Source organism: Callithrix jacchus, chromosome 5 (assembly GCF_049354715.1).
Source record: "Callithrix jacchus isolate 240 chromosome 5, calJac240_pri, whole genome shotgun sequence".
Lineage (NCBI taxonomy): Eukaryota > Metazoa > Chordata > Mammalia > Primates > Cebidae > Callithrix > Callithrix jacchus.
Genome location: NC_133506.1, coordinates 71,287,983 through 71,312,056, shown reverse-complemented (window position 1 = coordinate 71,312,056; position 24,074 = coordinate 71,287,983). Strand labels below are relative to the sequence as shown.

The 24,074-nt window shown below is 38.7% G+C and overlaps 1 protein-coding gene across 19 annotated transcripts in view; it reads left to right on the top strand.

The window, feature by feature from the left end:
• Positions 1-24,074, top strand: part of GPATCH8 (G-patch domain containing 8) — a 110,540-nt gene that overhangs the window by 35,274 nt on the left and 51,192 nt on the right. For 16 of the 19 annotated variants that reach the window (XM_003732922.6, XM_035302989.3, XM_078372663.1 and 13 more), the window contains one exon: positions 2,377-2,449. The exons of 2 other annotated variants lie outside the window; for them this stretch is intronic. In XM_003732922.6, the coding sequence (XP_003732970.4) occupies positions 2,377-2,449 (73 nt within the window). Of the gene's footprint in view, positions 1-2,375; positions 2,450-24,074 lie in introns of those variants that run through there. One more of the 19 variants, XM_078372671.1, reaches the window with a different exon arrangement.

Sequence of the window (24,074 nt, the reverse complement as noted above, 5' to 3'; positions counted from 1 at the left end):
AAAAAAAGAAAACAAAGTGGGGGGGAAGCAACAATTTTTGTCAGCATTGTTTAATACCTAAATCTTGGTGCCAAATATAGTTACAACATGCATCTATTAAGAGATTAAACAATTACTTAATAAACCGTATACTCTCAGTCATTCTGCCATTGTTGTCCTTTCTAGAATTATTCAGTTGTAGGAATTATGATGTGAAATAAGGATTTTCTGCACAGGTAAGTTTGTTTTTATAGTAGCAATATAAGGGCCTGTTTACCTTTGTTTTCTGCTAACATTACTTATATTGAGACTTTTAATCTTTTCTTTTTTAGGGGGTAATAAAGTTATAAATAGACACTGAGCACTGGGTAAGGAAATGCTTTTCCTGGCAGTTCAGTTAGTCGGGGAGAAGGGAGGAAGCCTTAGCAGCAGTAGTGTTGTATTAAGCTTTTGTGATGTGTAGTAATGTGGAAGTCATCCCTTGGAATCAGTAGTGTTTCTAATTCTTTCAGATCATATGACACAAAAATAACTTGCAGCAAACTTTGTGCACCATAATGATTTATATGTATATTTAAAACAATATATGTTTTGTTTTACAAACAAATTTTTCATTATAATTTGCCTCCAGTTTTTGTTTTTAAAAAAGTATCCTGGGTTGATGCCTGTAATCCCAGGACTTTGGAATTCTGAGGAGGGAGGATTGCTTGAGCCCAGGAGTTCTGGATCATCCTGGGCAACATAGTGAAACCTTGTCTCTACAAAAAATAAAAAAATTATCCAGGCACAGTAGTGTGTGCCCATAGTCCCAGCTACTTGTGAAGCTGAGGTGGGAGGATTGCCTGAGCCCAGGAGAATTTTACCACTGTACACCAGCCTGGGCAACAGAGCATGACCCTGTATCCAAAAAAAAAGGTCCTGGTTTTGCCCCATCAGTGAAATAATCAGCTTTTTAACCCAGTTTTCCAGGTTGCATGCTGTCATAAACTTGTAGAAGAAAATTGTCCTTAAAAAAACAAACAAACCCCCAGAGCATTTGGGAGCTTTAATCTTCTTCTAACTTCTAGTTAGAGAAGATAACAGTTAAAAAAATATGTTTTTCTTTCCTCTATGAGTCCACAGAGCATTTTATCATTGAATGTGGAGATACAAGACAGTTTAATGTGCAATATTTGGTTTTAATGCAGAAATTTGTGGTTTGGTCAGCTTTATAAATTGATTTCAAGAAATATAAGATATTCAAATGGTTTACCTTCGTTTTCTGCTAACATTACTTATATTGCAACTTTTAATCTTTTCTAGATTAATACTATAAATTACATTTTAATACATATAGAATACTTTATGTTTAGAATTTTTCAGTGTTGTCCTTTGGATGAATATCATCATTTTTTCAGGTACAGTTAGTGTTTATTTTAGCCTTGTCTTAGTACTTCACAGTAACTGTAAAAAGTAAAGAACTGGACAAAGCTGCAGATGTTTCCAATAACTTGACCCCTTAAACAAAAGCTGACATTTAATTGTTGTTTCTAGCATTTTTTTCATGCAGTTTACATTGAAATACCTTTTCCAGTGCGCTCCTGAGAAGATGAGACATTATGTATGTTGGTTTCTCCCCCTACCTGCACTAATGGTTCTTTACTGTTAACTTATTGCTAGGCCTGTTTCATTCTAACATCTTAGCATTTTTGTTAGACTACGTGTTGAAATGCATCACTCAGTCTGTGCTTGAGCTCATTTTATTTTTCTATTTAATCAACTTAATTTCTTGTTTTACTAACCTCACTGTTTTTTCAGTTTAATATTGGCTGCATGCTAGTTAAATATTTATATTATATATATATTATTATTTTTTAAACCAATCAAGTCTAGCCTGGATTTTGCTCTGATTGTTTTTTCATTTCTAGTGGTGGGGCAGTCTTACACTTACAACTTACTTTGTATCATGAAAGCCTGACACATAAACAAAACAACTAAACACAATGTAGATTTTCTTAAAAAAAAAAAAAAATCTTAAAGTGGTGCTGTTTAGGTGGTGGATATGACTGTATAAGTACCTTGATTTTATGCTTTTTAATGTTATTTTAAAACTTCATAAATGTATTCTTCCCCTTTTCCCTTTCCCCTTTTTCTCCATTTTAAAATGTTATGTGCAAAAGTTGCCCAGCACACCATCAGAAAGGACCCGTACCCCATATGTTCTTCCCATATAAAATACTAGCCAGCTTTTCTTTTTACATTAATGCCCCTCTTATTGGGCACATTTACCCTATTAGCACCTTTTTGCATGCATATATGTAGAATTATCTCTTGCTCATCATCTGTTTTAATGTCTCTAGGAAGGGAAGAATATATTATTGGAATATTTTTGGTTTGTCTCTCTGTTCTGTCTGTCAGGATAATATTGGACACCGCTTACTCCAGAAACATGGGTGGAAGCTGGGCCAGGGATTGGGAAAATCTCTTCAGGGTAAGTGTTTACATTTACCAAAGAAAAAGAAAGAAAACCGTTTCTGATGCGGGTCTTGTACCTGAATATATTTGTTACATTTTTTTTAATAGTGCTTGGGTTCCCCCCTGGCTTTTCCCCTTAGAATAGTCTATTTTTCCTATAACTATATTTTAAGTCACTGTTAAGCCTCTATATATGCCAATAATTTGCAAGAGTAAGCTCCTATGTTGTTGAAACTTTCAAGTCAAACATACTGTGCGTGGCTCAGACTGTTTTAAAAAATTTTTTTTTTTTGGGTGGAGGTGATGGGTGGGTGGAGTAAAAGGAATGCAAAATATCAGAGTGTGCTTTCTTTGTGCTATTTAGTAATGTTGTATTGTGGCTTCAGTATTATAAAGAGAATCATTCAGTAGAAGAATTTAATTTTTGTCCTTTTAAATTCTCCCTGAAGCTGATGATTGCCCTGGCTCTTGCTGTGTGATAAGAAATCTATGTAGTGGTTGAAAGAAAAATTAACCCCCATGAAACGTAAAATGAAAGCGGAGGTTTCTGAGGGCTCTGTGAGCAGAACGGTTATTTCTCAGTTCCTATAAAGGTATAGAAAATGTGTGGCTTAAAATTTCCATTGCATTTGTTACTCTATTTATTCCAGTCATTTGGATTTAAAAAAAAAATACTAATATTTTGTATTCTGAGTTCTTGCTAGTTTTAAACCAACCAACTGCGTTCATTTTTTAGCTCTTTTAGATTCAAGAGCTACTGTTTGTTCTTTGCAGATGTGATGTGAATGCTACCTCAGAAATTGGGGAAATCGGCCAGGCACTGTGGCTCATGCCTGTAATCCCAGCACTTTTGGGAGGCCGAGGCAGGTGGATCATGAGGTCAGGAGTTCAAGACCAGCCTGGCCAACATGGTGAAACCCTGTCAGAACTAAAAATATAAAAATTAGCTGGATGTGGTGACGCATGCTTGTAGTCCCAGCTTGGGGCTGAGGGAGAGAATTGCTTGAACCCAGGAGGCAGAGGTTGCAATGAACTGAGATCACACCACTGCACTGCAGCCTGGGTGACAGAGTGAGACTGTCTTAAAAAAAAAAAGAGAAGAAATAGGAATCATTGTGCCTCTACATCTGATCATGCAGGAGCTTATTGTATAAGGGCATCTTTGGGGAGATGTGTGCTACTGTTAACTAATTCTTTGAATTTTGGAAATGGATTTTCATAGTTTGAATGCCAAAGTCTGATCAGTTCGAGTGTGTTGAGAGGAACACAATGACAGGTGTAATGGCTCATTCCTGTAATCCCAGCAGTTTGAGAGGTTGAGGCTGTAGGATTGTTTGAGGCCAGTTGTTCAAGATTAGCCTGGGCTAATAGAGACCCCACCTCGGTTTTTTAAAAAAAAAAGAATAAATTAATTAATTAAAAGAGAGTGAAACCAAGAGGACAGGACTTGAAATAGGATGATTCCATTATTAAAACCTTTACTTTTAAAATTCTACTTCTACAAATCTGTTCATTGGTGACACATCGAAAATGCTCAATAAATATATTTTAATGAAATATATTTCATTCAGTAGCAGAATTACTAAGCATTAACCTGTTCTTTTGGGCAAATAGGAAGATTTGATTATTTTTAAACTTTTTTTCCAGTAACACAAGAAAGAACTCTTTGCAAACAATACAAAGAATACTCTGATTAAGAGTAATTCATAGGGCATAGACCACAGGTTTTATAAGAGCCCAGAAAAGAGGAGATAATCAGGACTAAAATTGAGATGGCTTTTTGACAGAATTTGTCCCAGTGGTTTGTATAGTTTTAAGTGTTGGGTTGAATTGAATGGAGGTGATTGCTTTAGGAGAAGGCTAGAAGACTAGATTTGCTTTTCCCTCCAATTTGAAATACCTCTTCTGTTCAAGGAGCAATTGTTCAGGCACACAAGGTGCCACCATTTCATAGTGGCTAACAAATCTGTTTGAATCCCAGAACAAGTTAAGCATCAGAGACTTTAAAGTACAGCTAGAGACCGGGCATAGCGGCTGATGCCTGTAATCCCAGCACTTTGGGAGGCTGAGGAGGACGGATCACAAGGTCAGGAGTTTGAGGCCAACCTGGCCTACATGGTGAACCGCCTTCCTGCCGTACCCGCCCCCCCCAACAACTGCCATCTCTACCATAAATACAAAAATTATGGGTAATTAAGCATCTGTAATCCCAGCTACTCAGGAGGCTGAGGCAGGAGAATCACTTGAATCCAGGAGGTGGAGTTTGCAGTGAGCTGAGATCACAGCACTGCACTCCAGCCTGGGTGACAGAGCAAGACTCCAAAAAAAAAAAGAAGAGAAGAAAAAATAAAGTAAAATTCAACTAGAACCTGCAGAGAGAAAGGAGGGGGAAGAGATAGTTAATGAGTTTAAGAAAGGATAGGTAAATGGCTGCTTACCCACCTACTTTGGGTGATCCAAATTATTATCAATTTTTGTTTTTAAGGAGATTTTAGGTAGAGTGCTGTGACTCATGCCTGTAATCTTAGCAGTTTGGGAGGTTGAGGCAGAACTTTAATCCAGGAGTTTGAGACCAGCCTAGGCAACATAGACATGATCTCTATCTTTCCCTGCACTCCCTGCCAAAAAAAAAAGAAAAAATAGGTGTGGTGGTCCATGCCTGTGGTCCCAGTTACTCAAGAGGTTTGAGGTAGGAGGATTGCTTGAGCCCAGAAGGTCGAGGCTGCAGTCAGCTGTGATCGCACCCTGCACTCCAGCCTGGGTGACAGAGGCCCTGTCTCAAAACAAAACAAAACAAAAAAACAGTTTAGGGTTCTCTTTAAACTTTGAGCTTCTTGAAGAGAGGAATTAGGTCTTATCTATATTTTATCTCCATCTCCATGGTAACAGGTATATATAGTAAGTAGTCAGTAACTCATATCTGTTCATTTAAAAATTCAAGGGAAGTTTAAAACTAATTTAAAGGGTTTCTTTTTTTTCTTTTCTTTTCTTTTTTTTTTGAGACGGAGTTTTGCTCTTTTTACCCAGGCTGGAGTGCAATGGCACAATCTTGGTTCATGCTACCTCCGCCTCCTGGGTTCAGGCAATTCTCCTGCCTCAGCCTCCCAAGTAGCTGGGATTACAGGCAAGCGCCACCATGCCCAGCTAATTTTTTTGTATTTTTAGTAGAGACAGGGTTTCACCATGTTGACCAGGATGGTCTCGATCTCTTGACCTCGTGATCCACCCGCCTCGGCCTCCCAAAGTGCTAGGATTACAGGCTTGAGCCACTGCGCCTGGCCTTTTTTTTCTTTTTAATTGTTAAAAAACAGGTAACATAGCCAGGTGCAGCGGCTTGCACCTGTAATCACAGCATTTTGGGAAGCTGAGGCAGAAGGATTACCTGAGGCCAGGAGTTGAGACCAGCCTGGGAAATATAGCAAGACCCCATCTCTACCAAATTTTTTTTTTTTAATTTTCTGGGCTTGGTGGCACACACCTGTGTAGTCTCAGCTACTAGGAAGGCTGAGGTGAGAGGATCACTTGAGCCCAGGAGTTGAAGGATGCAGCGAGCTATGATTGGGCCATTGCACTCCAGCCTAGGTGACACTGTCTCTGTTTAAAAACAAAAAACCCAACAGTTCATCCTTTCCAAAACATATAACATAAAATTTAGCATCTTAACCATTTTTAAATATACAGTTCTATAAAACATATTCACATTGTTGGTGCAAAGTCCATCTGTTTTAAATGATTAGTATCTTTATTCTCCAAAAAGAATGCAGCCTTGTTCTGTTTCCAGCATTTAGAATTGAGTTTGTTTCATAACTGGCTGTTTATTTCCTACTGTCAGATGCGACAATGTGCAGGCATTGTGCTGGTTTCTCTCACATGTCTTTCTGTAGTACCCACATAATTTAACCTAGAATATATCCACATTTATTGCATATTGAGGCAATTTATGACAGACTTCTTTAACTGTACTAAACCTTTGGTATATATAACCACTCAAGAAAGCCATGTCACTCTGGTGTAAACAGTATTGCCTCCTTGGTATTTTATATACTAGGCATTGCATGTAATTTCTGGGCTTATGCTTTTGTAAGTTCTTTGCATTGACTAGTTTACTGCCAACTTTCCTTTTTATTTGAGTTTAGGGCTAAACATATCTAACATGCAACCACCCACTAAAATTTTAAGCTTGGTCCTTTTGGGCTTTTTTTTTTTTTTTAATCAAAGGTTGAAAAATTATTTTGACCCATGCAAGGCTTTTGCCAACAAAAGTTGCAGTCCTTGGGGCTCCAATGCTAATGTCTTGTCACTGAATAGATTGGATAATAGGGCATGCAGACTCTGGAATGAAGTTGTCTGTGGCAGGATATAAAATTGTACTTTGTAAACTGAGTTTATTTTTGTACTCTCTTATTCATGTTTTGTTCTCCCTTAGTGTTATATGTGGCAGATAAGTGATTATTAGTATTAAAATATAAAAGACCTCAAAGTCAAGAGTGATACTAAAAAAATAAAAATAAAAGACCTTAAGAAAAGTTAATGCTGACAAGATAGCTAAAGTAAACAACACACAAAAAAAACACTACCAATGAGAAATGTTGTGAACAGTTATTTATTATAGAAGCAGAGGATATGTTCAATTCAGAATAAAGCAAGAGTAAATGGTAGTTATATTTTGTAGCATTTGGATTGGATTCATTTCTGGAAATTGTTTCATAACCTTTTGGCAGCTTTGTAATAGAATGTAGTTAAAAATTTTTATTTTTCTGTGAAATATGTTTAGTCATAGGTGTAGCCCAGAAGTGGTGTCTGAGCTTTCTTGGTTACGTTGTTTAAGAGCTATTTGATGATTTGGCTGATTATTTGGTCACAGACAAAAGTTTAGCTCATGGGGAAAATGAATGGGATCTAATATTATTTCCTATCTAGAAGGTTCGATCAGTACATTTAGTCAACCAACAAATATTTACTGACCGAACATTACCTTCTAGTTATACCAGCTGTAAATACCATAAGACATGATAAGACATGGCTCCTGACCTTCAGGCTTATTCTGTTACCTTAAGTCTTGCTTTTTTTTAACTACTATAAACCTTTGAGGTTTCCTCGAAGCCAAGGATGATGTTTTCTACTTCTGTGTACTCTTTTCATGCTTAAATTAAGTATGCGATCAGTCTAAATATTGAATTAAAAATTGTTTCAACTTCCTTGTGAGTAGGGAGTCTCACTAATTTTTGTGTAAAAGTACTTGGTACAGGGTATAATGGCATTTTGTTAACATTTGGAAATGTAAGATCTCGGTTTGAGTTTGGCACTACTATCTCCTATAAGTAAAGGAACAGGGTACCATTACCTTGTTCTCAGCAATAAATGGCAATTAAAATCTCAGCTGCTTATCTTCTTAAAGAGTAGTTATGAAGACAAAGTAAGTGAACTCACATTATACAAGCTGTAAATATGCCATCTATGCTTGTTTATTAACACCTATTTGTAGTACATAGTTATTTTAACTGAATTAGAGATAATCCATCCTTAGGACTTCCAAGATTAACAGCAGGAGTCGTCAATATGCTTTATATGTGATAGATGCTGGATTTCAGGATCTGTGCTTTTGATGTTATATGTGTTTTAGGGCCCCTAAATCCCTAATTTTGGTGTCTGTTGCACTAATTCTGAGCTCGCTAGTCATCTCTACTTGTGAGTCTTCTGAAAAATCTAACATCTAGAAAGAGCCTCACTCAATAGCAGTGTTGGGATAACTGAATAACAGCCCAGAATTTTAAAAGTTGGATCCCCATTGTTGTTCCTTACCCCACATAGATTCCAGATTAATGAGAGGTTTAAATGTAAAAAATGAAATCATAAAATTATTAGGATGAACAATGGTAGAATTATTATCTTAAAAATAATATTTGAATAAGAAAAGCTTTTCTAAGCTTAACCCATAACTTAGAAGCCATTAAGTAAAGGATAAGGCCAGGCACAGTGGCTTACACCTATAATCCCAGGACTTTGGGAAGCCAAGGTGGGAGGATCACTTGAGGCCAGGAGTTCAAGACCAGCTTGGGCAACAACAAGACCCCGTCTCTACAAAAAAATTAAAAAATAGATTAGCCGGGCATGATGGCACACACCTGTATTTCTAGCTATTTGGAAGGCTGAGGCAGGAGGATCCCTTGACCCCAGGAGTTTGAAGTTGCAGTGAACTGTGATCGTGCCACTGTACTCCAGCCTGGGCAACAGAGCAAGCCTGTCTCAAAAAAGGAAAGGATAAATTTGGCTATATTTCATCGTAAGCAAAGTCAACAAAACCTACTGGGGAAAATATCTGTAATATCTCATTTTAGGCAAAGAACAACTTCCCTTCAGGTATTTATCAGTTTGAGAAAGACCAGAGTTAGCTTGATAAGATTATGGTGAAATAGGTACTTACATCATAGCCATGAGAGTATAAATTGGTGAAAACCACTACAGAGAATGAGTTGGAATACTTAAAAGTTAAAACGAATATATTCTTGAATCCTGCTTTTTTTTTTTTTTTTTTTTTTTGAGACAGTCTTGCTTTGTTGCCCAGGCTGGAGTACAGTGGCATAATCACAGCTCACTGCAGCCTTGATCTCGTGGGCTCAAGTGATCCTCCTGCCTTAGACTCATGAGTAGTGGGGACTACAGGTGCACGCCACCATGCCTGGCTAATTTTTTTTTTTTTTTTTTTTTCCTGAGATGGAGTTTCGCTCTTTTTACCCAGGCTGGAGTGCAATGGCGCGATCTCGGCTTACCGCAAGCTCCGCCTCCTGGGTTCAGGCAATTCTCCTGCCTCAGTCTCCTGAGTAGCTGGGATTACAGGCATGCACCACCATGCCCAGCTAATTTTTTGTATTTTAGTAGAGATGGGGTTTCACCATGTTGACCAGGATGGCCTCGATCTCTCGACCTCGTGATCCACCCGTCTCGGCCTCCCAAAGTGCTGGGATTACAGGCTTGAGCCACCGCGCCCGGCCGCCTGGCTAATTTTTAAGATATTTTTTGTAGAGACGGTGTCTCACTATGTTGCCCATTCTGGTGGCCTCAAACTCCTGGGCTTCTGCAATCCTCCCACCTTGGACTCCCACAGTGCTGGGATTACAGGTATGATCCATCATACCTGGCCTATTCATGTAATTAACAAAATTTTTAGGATATAAAATTTTTAAGCATTTTTCCTGGTTACTGAATAATTAATATGATTGTTAACACGCAGGTGCTTCCTGTGTTATAACGTACATTCCTTTTGTTGATACTGAAGCAGCTTTTTCAAAGTTTTGCTAGTTTTATTTGGAATGTATCTCCAAACATCTCACACATCTCTTCAAGAACATTGTATTAAGTTTTGGGATTGAAATAAATAAATGAATATTTTACTTTATAAAATCATTAGCTGAAAAAATGTTTTGAGAGAGATGAACATTCTCTATAGCTTAGATAGTAAAACAGGCATTTTGTTGTGAAACGGTGCATTCTGTGGGTATACAGGAGTGTGCCTGTATATTTATGTTTGTATTTGCTTGACTATGAGGATTAAATTTTTTGTAAAGACAGACTCTCTGAAGGGAAACTAAGTTGCATTTTTATTGTATTTTAAAAATTTGGGCCAGGTGTGGTGGCTTACGCCTGTAATGCTAGCACTTTGGGAGGCCGAGGTGGGCAGACCACCTGAGGTCAGGAGTTCGAGACCAGCCTTGCCAACATGCTGAAACCCCTTCTCTACTAAAAACACAAAAAAGCTGGACATGTAAACACACACCTATAATCCCAGCTACTCTGGAGGCTGAGACAGGAGATAACTTGAACCTGGGAGGGGGAGGTTGCAATGAGCTGAGATTACACCACTGCACTCCAGCCTGGGTGACACAGTGAGGCTGTATCTTAAAAAAAAAAAAAAAAAAAAAAATTTGGCCAGGCCTGGTAGCTCATGCCTGTAATGCCTGTAAATCCCAGCACTTTGGGAGGCCAAGGCTGGCAGATTACAAGGTCAGGAGGTCAAGACCATCCTGACCAATATGGTAAAACCCCTTCTCTACTAAAAATACAAAAAATTAGCCATTGTGGTGGTGTGTGCCTGTAGTCCCAGCTACTTGGGAGGCCGAGGCAGGGGAATTGCTTGAACCTGGGAGGCAGAGGTTGCAGTGAGCTGAGATTGCGCCACTGCATATCCAGCCTGAGCAACATAGTGAGACCCTGTCTCAAAAAGAAAAAAAACTGATTATCATGTACTTGTATTGCTATTCAAAAAATATAATTGTTTTAGAAAAGACCTAAAGAAGGCAGAATGAAAGCAGAGTAGGTTTGGGAGTATTTCCTTTGTTTTATTTATGTATACCTCCTTCCCAGTCTTGTTTCAATTAGGAAATAAATGGTGAATACAGTAGGATAAGGCCTGCGTTACGTAAGTCTCAACTATGTTTAGACTACATTTTATAACTAAAGGAAAATTAGACTTTTTTTTTCCATTGGAGATGAGTTCTTTGTGTTGCACAGGCTGTTCTCAAACTCCTGGCCTCACACAGTCTTCCCACCTCAGCCTCGCAAATGCTAGGATCAAAGGCAGAAAGCTAGATTTGAATTTAATACAATAGAATAGAAATGTGTAATGTTACAATTTAGGCTTTATTGTTAGAATATGAATTAATATTGTACTAACTTCTGGCCTGGTGTGATGGCTCATGCCTATAATTCCAGCACTCTGGGAGGCTGAGGCAGGAGGGTAGCTTGAGACCAGGAATTTGAGATCAGCCTAGGCAACATAACAAGACCCCATCTTAACAGAAATAGAAACATTAGCCAGATGTGATGGCACATGCTTGTAGTCTAGCTACTTGGGAGGCTGAGGCGAGAGAATTGCTAGAGCTCTAGTGTTGGAGGTTATAGTCAGCTGTGATGTGCCACCGCATTTCCTGCATTCCAGCCTGGGCAACAGAGCTAGACTCGTCTCTATAAATAAATAAGCAAGACCTGTCTCAATCAGTCATATAAATATTGGACTAATTTCTTGAGAAAAATCATTTTTTGGCTGAATGCAGTGGCCCACACCTGTAATCCCAGCACTTTGGGAGGCTGAGGCGGGCGGATCACGAGGTCAGGAGATCGAGACTATCCTGGCTAAGATGGTGAAACCCCATCTGTACTAAAAATATAAAAAAATTAGCCGGGTGTGGTGGTACACGCCTGTAGTCCCAGCTACTCGGGAGGCTGAGGCAGGAGAATTGCTTGAACCTGGGAGGCAGAGGTGCCAGTGAGCCAAGATCGCACCACTGCACTCCAGCCTGGTGGCAGAATGAGACTCTGTCTCAAAAAAAAAAAATTAGCCAGGCAAGGTAGTGCACACTTAATAGTCCTAGCTACTTGGGAGGCTGAGGTGGGAGGATTGCTTTAGTCTAGGATTTGAAGGTTACAGTGAGCTATGATTGTGCCACTGCACCCCAGCCTGGACAATAGAACAAGACCCTGTCTCTAAATAATAATAAAAATAAAATGCCATAGGGTTCAAAAACAAGAATAGTTAGGGATAACTTCACTAAGAAGTCCTGAGGAGGGAGGGATAGGTATTGCCAAAAACAGGAGATACTAATGTATTCAGGGTAATTGCAGTTGACAAAGAGTAGGCATGGCATTCTGCTCCTAACTGGAACAGATTGTGTCCATGGTGTAGTGAATTTTATGCATTTTTTAACAGAATAAACCACCTCAAATATATTTATTTTAAATGTTAAACTTCAGTATATGAAAGAGGGGGGAACCCACCAGCTTTTTTGGTTGAAGCAGAGTTCTAGGTCTCTAGGAACAGTTTAAAAACTCTAACTAGGCTGGACATGATGGCTCACACCTGTAATCCCCAAAACTTTGAGAAGCTGGATCGGGAAGATCTCTTGAACTCAGGAGTTTGAGACTAGCCTGGGCTAGATAGTGAGACCCCCATCTCTTAAAAAAAAAAATTAGCCTCCTATGGTGGTATACACCCTTAGTCCCAACTACTTGGGCGGCTTAGGTGGGAGGATCACTTGAGGCCATGAAGTTGAGGCTGCAGGGTGCCCTGTCAGTGCCAGTGTACTCCAGCATGGATGAGAGAGAGACCATGTCTCAAAACACACACACACACACACACACACACACACACACACACACACACACACACTATAACTAGAAAGCAGAAATGGGAAATATTAGAATAGGCACAAATTTCATACTTATTTATTGTTTGCTATGTTGTAAGCACTTAACAAATAGCTCATTTAAATCTTATAGTAAGCCCCTGAGAGAATTGCTGTTGTTCCCATTTTGTGGAATAAACTGAGTCTTAGAGAAGTCTAATAAGTTGCCCAAGGATAAGCAACCAGTAAACTATAGAATCAGTACTCAGATCTTGGTCCTTCTGCCTACAAAACTCATGCCACACTGAATGAGGAAGGCTTTAATGCTCCTCCAATCTGGAATTGTATTTTGTAAACCAGAAGCACTTTGATCAGAGGAGAGGTATAGACTTAGAGCAAGAAGAGATACTGAGGCTGGGTATGGTGGCTCACTGCTATAATCCTAGAACTTTGGGAGACCCTGATGGGTGGGTGACTTGAGCTCAGGAGTTTGAGACCAGCCTGGGCATCATAGTGAAACCCCGTCTTTACTTAAAATACAAAAAAAATTAGCTGGGCGTGGTGGCGTGCATCTGTAGTCCCAGCTCCCTGGGAGACTGAGGTGGGAGGATTGCTTGAGCCCAGAAGGTGAAGGTTGCAGTGAGCTGAGATCATGCCACTGCACTCCAGCCCGAGTGACGAAGTGAGACCCTGTCTCAAAAAACAAAAAAAGAGATTAAAGATAGTTTAATCTAAAACTCATTATACAGTTGATGTTTATTTTAGGGTTCTATAATGTTTTAGTGATAGTGCTGAAACCCAAACCCAGATTCTTTGATTTGCAATCTAAAGCTCTGTTCATTACTCCAGCTAGGCATTAATGGTGGAAATAAAATAATAGTCTGGTCAAAGTATGTCTGAGGATGGAGATGGAAAACCATTTAAGAAGTTGTCTGGGTCTGAGTATAGATAAGGACTTGAAAGAGTAATAGCATTGGAAATGGAAAGGAAGGTGTAACTATGAAGGTTGATAAAACAAGTCAACTATAAAGCCACTATATGGTCAGTTTATGCATGTGTTTGACTAGAAGCCCCTGTTCACTACATTTAGTGTTAATCCTTTCTAATAGCTATCATTTTATTAAGTGTTTACTGAGTGTTTGTTTGCACATGTATTATCTAACTTAAATCTTCTTTGAGGTAGATATTCACATTTTACAGGTGAGGAGATTGACATTCTGGGCATTACTTTGCCCAAGATCTTACAGCAGTTAAGTGGTAGAATCGTGGTACCAAAACCTATGCTTTTAACCAATATGCTGTAATGTACCTAAACTGCAGGTGCTGACTGACTTCTTTATCCTGGAGAGAGATGATGGTGGTGATACAGTGCAACTGAATTAAAGTACACAGTAGTTATTCAGGCCAGAAAAAGTAGAGATAATTCTGAATGTGATATATTTTCTGAGGGTACTTGAAGTGATGATATATATTCTTCATGATGAGTATAAATTCACTAGAAACCCTGAGACTATAATTGAGTGGTAAGAACTTTCGCCAAATATTTGGGGATGGAAATTGGAGTCCAGGGAAAAAGAAAATACTGTAACTTTATATCTCATACAATAATTTCCTCCCTGATTTCTTCTTGTGCTTTATATTTCTCTCCTGTGGCATTTTAAATATTCTATCTTGTATAATTTTTGTTGATGTGTCTCTTTTACCCTCGGTAGACTGTAATTCCTAAAGGATAGCAATTACTGTGCATATACGTATTCTCTATTTTTGCTTTTCTTCTTTTGTATTCTGCATATGTTTATTGCGTGCTTAAAATGTGCCATATCTGGGTTGGATGTGGTGGCTCACAAGTGTAATCCCAGCTCTTTGGGAGGCCGAGGCAGGTGGATCACTTGAGGCCAGGAGTTCAAGACCAGCCTAGCCAACAAACCCTCTCGACCAAAATATACAAAAATTAGTTGGCCATGTTGGCACACACCTGTAATCCCAGCTACTTGGAAGGCTGAGGCATGAGAATTGCTTGAACTCAGGAGGTGGAGTTTATAGTGAGCCACCTGGGCGACTGAGCGAGACTCTGTCTCCAAAAAAGAGAAAAAAAGAATGTGCTAGATATGTACTAAGTCTTTAAGAGTGAATAAGATATAACCTCTGCCCTCCAGAGGCTTATTTCTAATAGGGAGACAAATGATGTAACAAATTTAATACAGGATAATGACTGTTGTAATTGTGAAGTTAAAGGTACAGTAGAGGCTTAATAGAGAATTGAGCAATGTAACTTAGAATTCTGATTTATTTTTTGTAATAATCAACAAGTGAAAAGCCTCAGATTGTGAGAATAAAGAAGCAAGCAACTATTTTCTATCTGTGCATCTATACTTGGCTATAGATTCATGGAGCATAGGTGTCTGTGAATTAGTGGAATCTCTTTATTCTTCCATGAGAAGCATTGGTATTTTAAAGTGGGATGAAATCTGAAAATGATAAGAACACAAAGTATAAAGTGTTTTATAAGAAATCTGTTTTATTAAAGACAGTCTTTTAAAAGTTCATTTAAAATTTACCACCAAAATTCAAAGTAATGGCACTTAAACACTTGGAAAAGAGAACAAAGTATATCTTTTTCATGTAATGTAATATCTTTTCAAATGTAGTTTATTAGTTTTAAATCCAGTTCTTCCTTTCTCACTAAATCTTCCCAAACCAGTAGATAGAACTTCCACAGGATTTTCTTGTAACTCCCATTTGGTTCAAAAAGAGAGAGCAAAGAATGTAGATCTGAATTAGGAGTTGGGGCTTGGTGATACATACGTAGTTGTAATTGACTGAGTGTGAGACAATAGCAAGTAGTGTGAGTTGTGCTCTGTTCAGAGAGGCTGATTGTTGCCACCTAATACTATAGTCTCAGTGTTGCTGGATCTTCTAAGATTTTTAAAAGGAGCCAGAAATTCAGATTTCTATGAAATGTTCTAATTGATAAAATGTTGGCTTGAAGTCTAAAATAATGAAATTAAACAAAATTTATACAATGCTGTATTTGAACCACAGGTTATTACATTTGAAATTTCACCTGGGTTCAATTCTAGCTCAGCAGTGTGACCTTTCTATACCCTCCATATAGCCATATTTTTAAGATTTGGGGGTGTCAGGAATTAAATATGGCAAATATGTTTTATGTGCTTATGTATTTCTCATTTTTCTCTCCATTATATAGAATGAGACATAATGCCACTTAAATGAGAAACTTAAGCGTTTATGTCAGGTGAAACTGCTAAGGATAGGAGCTACCTTTACTGTACAAGTCTTCTAACTTCTACCCCAGTGCTTTTTCCATTATTAGTGTTAATGGCTTTCAGCAGAATCACCTTGGGTACTTGTTAAAAATACAGATTCTGAGGCTGGGCACAGGGACTCACACCTATAACCCCAGCACTTTGGGAGGCTGAGGTGGGAGGATCACTTGAGTTCAGGAGTTCAAGACCAGCCTGAGCCACATAGCAAGACCTCGTCTCTACTGAAAAACAAAACAAAGTTAATGTAGATTCTGATCAGCATAAATCAGCAGGTCTGTGATAGGGTTCAGGAAATATTTATTTATTTATTTATTTATTTATTTGAGACAGAGTTTTGCTCTTGTTGCCCAGGCTGGAATGCAGTGACACAGTCTCTGCTCACTGCAGCTTCTGCCTCCTGAGTTCAAGTGATTCAGCCTCCCGAGTAGCTGGGATTACAGGCATACGCCACCACGCCCAGCTAATTTTTGTATTTTTTAGTAGGGATGGGGTTTTACCATGTTGGCCAGGCTGGTCTTGAACTCCTGACCTCGGGTGATCCACCTGCCTCAGCCTCCGAAAGTGCTAGGATTACAGTCGTGAGCTGCTTGACCTGGTCAGGGAATGATATTTTAGCTACCTCCTTGCCCTATTTTTAATGCAAATAGAATGGACTGTGGCTAGAAAAACATTCTTTTGGACCATATGAATAAAACAGGCTTCTAAGAAAATTACCTTTATTATAATAAGTAGGGCAGACAGTTTTATTTTTATTTATTTATCCTAAATGTATTGATTATACTGAAGTAGTATAGTGCTATTTTTTTTATAGCCTTAGCCTGATTTACATTGTTTCCTACCTTTATAGACTTTTGGACCTAGGTTAATTTGTTTTATTAAAATGACACTGCTTTAGTAGAATACTTAGGTAAGACAGTGGAGTGTTCAGGAAGCTTCTTAAGTGACCAAAAGAGTATATAGTGATAGTGGTTTCTTTTTCTTTGTTTCTTTGTTTGTTTTTGGGTTTGTTTGTTTGTTTTGGGGGGGTGGGGGGGCTCATGTAATCCTCCCACCTGAGCATCCTGTGTAGCTGTGAATGTGAGTATTTGCCACCATGCCTGGCTAGTTTTAAAATTTTTTTTATAGAGTCAGGGTCTCCCTGTGTGTTGCCTAGGTTGGTCTTGAACTCCTGGGCTCAAGCTGTCATCCTGCCTCAGCCTCCCAAGGCTCAGCCTGGGATTATAGGCGTGAGCCACAGTAATACTTCGATTATTGATCATAGATAATAACTTTCTTCATCTGTAAATGGGGTTGTTTCATTATCATCAAATTGTATGTAAAACATTTAGAATTTATCACAGATTCTTTTTTAGAGTATCTTTTCATTTTAAGGTATTACTTTCAAAAATGCCAAATTTAAATTAGCCGGGCATGGTGGGTGGGCATCGGTAATACCAGCTACTCAGGAGGCTGAGGCAGGAGAATCACTTGAACCCAGGAGGCAGAGGTTGCAGTGAGCTGAGATCACGCCACTGCACTTCAGCTGGGGCAACAGAGTGACTGAGAACTTGTCTCAAAAAAAAAAAAAAACACTCCAAAAATGCCAAATTTGGAAATAAAAGGAAGACTGATTTCTTTCTTTATTTTCTAAACCCTTGACCATTCTGTATAGTGATTCAAAGTTTACAAAGCACTTTCCATTTGTTGTCTCTGTTTGTCTGTATGGCAGTCCTAGAAAGGGGAATAGGGTAGGGTGTGGTGTGGTGTCTTATACCTGTAGACCTAGCTACTTGGGAGGCTAAGGCAGGAGGATTGCTTGAGCCCAGGAGTTTGAGGCTACAAGTGAGCTAAGATTGTGCAACTACACTCTAACCTTCAGCCTGAGCCATAGGGCTAGACCCTGTCTGTTTAAATTTAAAAAAAAAAAAGGTGGTGATAATATTTTCATTTCGCAGGGGAGACTGCTGAGACTCAGGCTCTGGTTGCCAAAAGTCACACAAGTGTTTAGATATTCTCTTATTAGAGAGCTAATATTTGCAGCCCAGTCTGTTTTAGGGATTACCTAGAAAAATACAGAAAGAAATTTACTGGCTGGGTGAGGTGGCTCACACCTGTAATCCCACCACTTTGGGAGGCCGAGGCAGGTGGATCACAAGGTCAGGAGTTCAAGACCAGCCGGGCCAACATAGTGAAACCTTGTCTCTACTGAAAATACAAAAATTAGCCAGGCATTGTGCCACTGCACTCCAGCTTGGGCAACTGAAAATTTTACTATTCCAGGATCACTAACCCCCCAAAATTTTCCAAACTTTTTTTGAGACTTTATCTCAAAAAAAAAAAAAAAAGAAATTTATTATAGATGAAATGGAGGTCAGGCACGGTGGCAGTCAGCCGAGATTGTGCCCCTGCACTCCAGCCTGTGGGACAGAGTGAGACTCTAAGGAAAAAACAAAAAGATAAAATGGAGTTAAAAATGGAAAGTTTAAATGAGTCTGTAAAGTTTTTTGGGTGGTTATAGAGCGATCCTGGAATAGTAAAATTTTCAGTGTAGCTATGGAGAAACAATACTAAGTCTAAGAAGGCATTTTTGATTTTTGGCTTATTATATTATCACAAGACCGGCCACTATCTACATAATTTCCCCAGATATTTTCTACTCAAATATTTTCCACTCTTCAAACTTTAGAATTGAAGTGAACCTTATAGACTTGTCTGTCTAACTCCTTTATTTTTGGATTACACTAACATAGCAGCGTAGAGACTCAAACTTATAATCCCAGCACTTTGGGAGGTTGAGGCAAAAGGGTAAGTTGAGGCCAGAAGTTTGAAACCAGCCTAGGCAACATAGTGAGACACCATCTCTATAATTTTTTTTTTTTTTTTTTGATTAGCCACACATGGTAGTGAGTCCCTGCAGTCCTAGCTACTTAGGAGGCTGAGGTGGGAGGATTACTTCAGCCCAGGAGTTCAATGTTACAGTAAGTTATGATGACTTCACTGCACTCCATCCTGCCTGGGCAACAGAGTGAGACTGTCTCTAAAAATAAAAGGAAACTAATAGCTAATAATGGGTCACATGTCCAATTAATTACAGAACCGTAATTCAGATCCCCTGAGTTTCATGTTGCCACTCTTTACAAGTATATATATGTTTTTGGAATTTGTTAATCAAGAAGTATTCATATAGGCTGGGTGCAGTGGTTCATGCCTGTAATCCCAGCATTTTGGAAGTCCGAGGTGGGCGGATCACCTGAGGTCAGGAGTTTGAGACCAGCCTGGCCAAGACAGTGAAACCCTGTCTCTACTAAAAATATAAAAAATTAGCCAGGCATGGTGGCAGGCACCTGTAATCCCAGCTACTTAGAAGGCTGAGGCAGGAGAATCACTTGAACTGGAAAGCATTGCAGTGAGCCGAGATGGAGTCATTGTACTCTAGCCTAGGCAACAAGAACAAAACTCCATCTCAGAATAAAATAAAGAAAAAATGAAAAATAAATAATCACATAGATTGGAGTCCACTGGTAATTTTTGCTCTTCCTACATGTATAGGAGTGTACTGGGTACTTGAAGGAAGCAATTAATTTTTACTTGGACCTGTTTTTTAGAAAGAGGAAAAATGTTTTCAGAATTTCTAATAGACCACTTACCCTAAGTTAATTTCCTGGAAAACACCATCATTATGAGGACTAACTTGAGGTTTTTCTTCACTGAAATTGGTTATGCCAATTTTCCAATTCTGTTTTTAAAAAGTTTGTCAATAGATACTGAATGTAATTTATTCATATTTTTTCCTTAAACATTTGATGCCTCCTTCTCCTTGACTCCTGATTGATAAACGAAATTGAACAAGCCTTAAGCCTCTAATGACCATTAATGTAAAACTTAAATATTTCATTATAAAAGTTTGCATATTTTTGATACATGGAGACCTAATACAGTGATATGTTCTACTTGAAATAATTTCTTGATTATGAGAGTCAAATCATTAGTATTTTGTGATATTAAGTGTAGTACATCATGGTAACTAAGTGTTTACAGTTGAACAAGTTTCAGACCCACTATGAACATCTTCATTCTCTGAGTCAACAAATGCTTTTTAACTAAATACTCCTCTGGCCTGCATACAGTGTCAGATATGGATACAAACATAAGTAAAACTCAAGGCACAAAAGTGCTACCACCTTTTTTTTTTTCCCTTAGACAGAGTTTTATTCTTGTTGCCCAGGCTGGAGTGCAATGGCACGATCTCGGCTGACTGCAACCTCTGCATCCTGGGTTCAAGTGATTCTCCTGCCTCAGCCTCCCAAGTAGCTGTGATTACAGACGTGTACCACCATGCCTAGCTATTTTTTGTATTTTTAGTAGAGGCGGGGTTTCACCATGTTGACCAGGCTAATCTCGAATTCCTGACCTCAGGTGATCTGCCCGTCTCGACCTCCCAAATTGTTGGGATTACAGGTGTGAGCCACCTTACCCGTCCTTTTTTTTTTTTTTTTTTTTTTAATCTAAAGACTTACCATTTTTCCCATATCTCCTAAGCCCCCTGTTTTAGCCTGAATTGTAAAACCCCCAATTTTATCCCAAAATTCCATTTATTATATTGGCTTTCCCGTTTAAAAAATAAATTTATCTTAGTTTGGTGGTTATGTTTAGACAATATCTAGTGAGTCAATATAATTTTAGCTAAAACAGTTGTATCTCAAGTAAAAGTATGATTTTCTTTAGTTTTTTTTTTTTTTAATTGAAAGTAACTCATGAATTTTCTTTATTATCTCTTCTAAGGGCTTGAGAATATCATGTTATCCCTGGATGAGATATCCTTTCCAGGCTTAACATTTTGATTTAACAACACTTTCACTAAAGTGTTGCCTTTTGCCCTACCTTTGTCGCTGTTTATATTAAACTATTTTATCCTAGATGTAAAGGATCAGATGGAAATTTCTTTAGGTTGTAATTAAACTTTTGTGCCTTAGAAAACATCTGTATTTGAAAATCAAATTGGCCAGGTGCTGTGGCTCATTTATGTCTGTAATCCCAGCACCCTGTGGGGCCAAGGTGGGCAGATTGCTTGAGCCCGGAAGTTTGAGAACAAGCCGGGCAACACAGTGAAACCCTGTCTCTACAAAAAATAACAAAAATTAATCAGATGTGGTTTTTTGCACCCGTAGTCTCAGCTTCTTAGGAGGGTGAGATGGGAGGATCACTTGAGCCCAGGATGTTGAGGCAGTGAGCCATGAGGCTGCAGTGAGCCACGGCACTCCAGCCTGGGTGACAGAGTGAGATCCTGTTTGAAAAATAATAATAATAAGGAAGAAAGAATATCAAATTAATCTGGTTGTTGTGTAGGTCAATAAATAGGCCATGGCAAGAATGTAGTTAGTTTTTGTAGTACTGGATAATTTGAACTCTATTTTAGGTAGAAAGGTTTTTTTTTTTTTTTCATTTTTGTTTTGTTTTTAATCTTAAAAACTCTCTAGGGAATAATGTGCTTGTGTTTTCTCAGAGGTAGGATATTATATGTTAGAGTTGCTTAGAAAAATATCTAAATGATGCTGAAAGTAATTGTTTCTGAGCCACTTAAAGACTCATTTTCAGGAGAAATTTTTTTAAAAATTAAGCTTTGGTTTGGGAATAGATGTACTATTTTTCACTGTTTCTGAAAGTTTCACATGATCACTGTTTTAATAAATGAAATGATTTAAGTGCATTAACATGACTTGAATCCCTACTTTGAATACTTTTGCAAATCAGAGAATCATTACCTTCATAATTTTTTATTCTTGAGTTTCACATCTATTTGAATTAATTAAAAATAAGAAATAAGTAGCTTTAAAGATGTCAGTGGCCTTTATCAGTTTAATGGTCTCTCTCTCTCTATATATATATATATAGATCTCTTTCTCTCTCTCTCTCTCTCTCTGTTCTTCCCATTCTTTCTGTTCTTTTCCCCAACGGGGTTTTTCTCTGTCACCCACACTGGAGTGCAGTGGTGCAGTCATAGCTCACTTCAACTCCTGGGCTCAAGTGGTTCTCCTGCCTCAATCTCTTCAGTGGCTAGGACTGCAGGTGCATGCCACCATGCCTGACTGATTTTTTTAAGAAAAATTTTTTGGAGAGATGGAGTCTTGCTCTCAAACTCCTGGCCTCAAGCCATCTTCCTGCCTAGGCCTCACCAAATGCAGGGGTTACAGGCAGGAGCCACCAAGCCCAGCCCAGTTTAATTGTCTTTTGAAAGTAAATTTTAGGCTGGATGCATTGGCTCACACCTGTAATCCAAGTGCTTTGGGAGGCCAAGGTGGGCAGATCACTCAAGCTCAGGAGTTCGAGACCAGCTTTAACAACATGGTGAAACCCCATCTCTACTAAAAATACAAAAATTAGTCAGCATAGTTGCAGGCACCTATAGTGCCAGCTACTCAGGAGGCCTAGGCAGGAGAATTGCTTGAGCATTTCTCAAGGAGGTAGAGTCTGCAGTGAGCTGATACGGCACCACAGCACTCCAGCCTGGGTGACTTGGCAAGACCCTGTCTCAAAAAAAAAAAAAAAGTGGATTTTGTGACTTTTTAATGGCTTTTATATTTACTTGTACTTTATTAAGATCAAGTCTTTAAAGACAACTTTAGGTATTTTTAAAGGACAATTTCAGGCATTTTTAAGCTTTCTGACTACTTATGCATTAACCACAAATTCTCTTTTCTCTCATTGTCATGCTGGTCAGATTATTTTGCCTATTCGTTGGTAATTCTGTGGTGGTGGTTTTTTGTTTTTTTTAGGGCGAAGTCTCACCCTATCGTCCAGGCTGGAGTGCAATGGCATGATCTTGGCTCACTACAACCTCCACCTCCCGCATTCAAGCAATTCTCTGCCTCAGCCTCCCAAGTAGCTGGCATTACAGGTGCCTGCCACCATGCCTGTCTAATTATTGTATTTTTAGTAGCGGGTTTCACTATCTTGACCAGACTGGTCTTGAATTCCTAACCTCATGATCCACCCGCCTCAGCCTGCCAAAGTGCTGGGATTACAGCTGTAAGCCACCATACCTGGCTGGTGGTGATTTTTTTTTACATCATCACTATATGCAGTGCCCAGAACAGCGCCTTGAATATGGTAGAAACTCAATTTTTTTTTTCCTGAAATGGAGTTTTGCTCTTGTTGCCCAGGCTGGAGTGCAATGGCACGATCTCGGCTCACTGCAACCTCTGCCTCCCAGGTTCAAGCTATTCTCCTGCCTCAGCCTCCTGAGTAGCTGGGATTACAGGCATGCACCACCATGCCTGACTAATTTTGTATTTTTAGTAGAGACGGGGTTTCACCATGTTTGCCAGGCTGGTCTTGAACTCCTGACCTCAAGTGATCTGCCTGCCTCAGCCTCCTCCAGTGCTGGGATTACAGGTGTGAGCCACTGCTCCCGGCCAAAACTCAGTATTTGTTGTAAATATTTGTGTTGAATCTCTAAGGGGAAAAGCAGCAGAGATACACTGTGGTGTTCTTACATCTGTTGACAATTCAACCAGTGTTTTAATCACTGTAGAAGCTTCTTTATTGCTAATTTATTTCTGCAAGGAAGTCATATATCCTCTGTTTCTAAAATATGGCTGATTACTAGATTATGGTTGTCCCCAGTTGTTCTATTCCTAGAGTTTGTTTCTTTAAAAATAGTGTTTCCCAAAAAGCAACAAAAGAGCTATTTCTCTGTAGTTAAAGTCTTGGGAAAACTTTTGTAGATTGGTGTATCGTTAACCATTTTCAAATCAAAACTGATTCCTGAAGGATTGTTCTCAGTGGCAGGGTAACTCTGATAATCAATGAGTTTTTATATTTGATTGTATTCTCTCTTTAGTTATGTCATAATGCTTTCACATTTTAGTAAGACATGCATATGTATGAGAGCATTTAGAAATTTCTGTTTTTGCAGAAGTAAAACTACCTTTTAAAATAAACAATAGGCTGGTGTGCAGCTCACACCTGTAATCTCAGACTTTTGGGAGGCTGAGGCAAGAGGATCACTTGAGCCTGAGAGGTATAGGCTGCAGAGAGGTATAGTGTGCAGTGAACGGATCGTGCTACTGTACTCCAGCCTGAGTGACCCTGTCTCTAAATATATATATACACACACACATATATATACGTATATACACATATATATATGTGTGTGTGTATATATATATGTGTATATACGTATATATATGTGTGTGTGTGTATATATATATATATATACGTATATATATGTGTGTGTATATATATATATATAAAATTT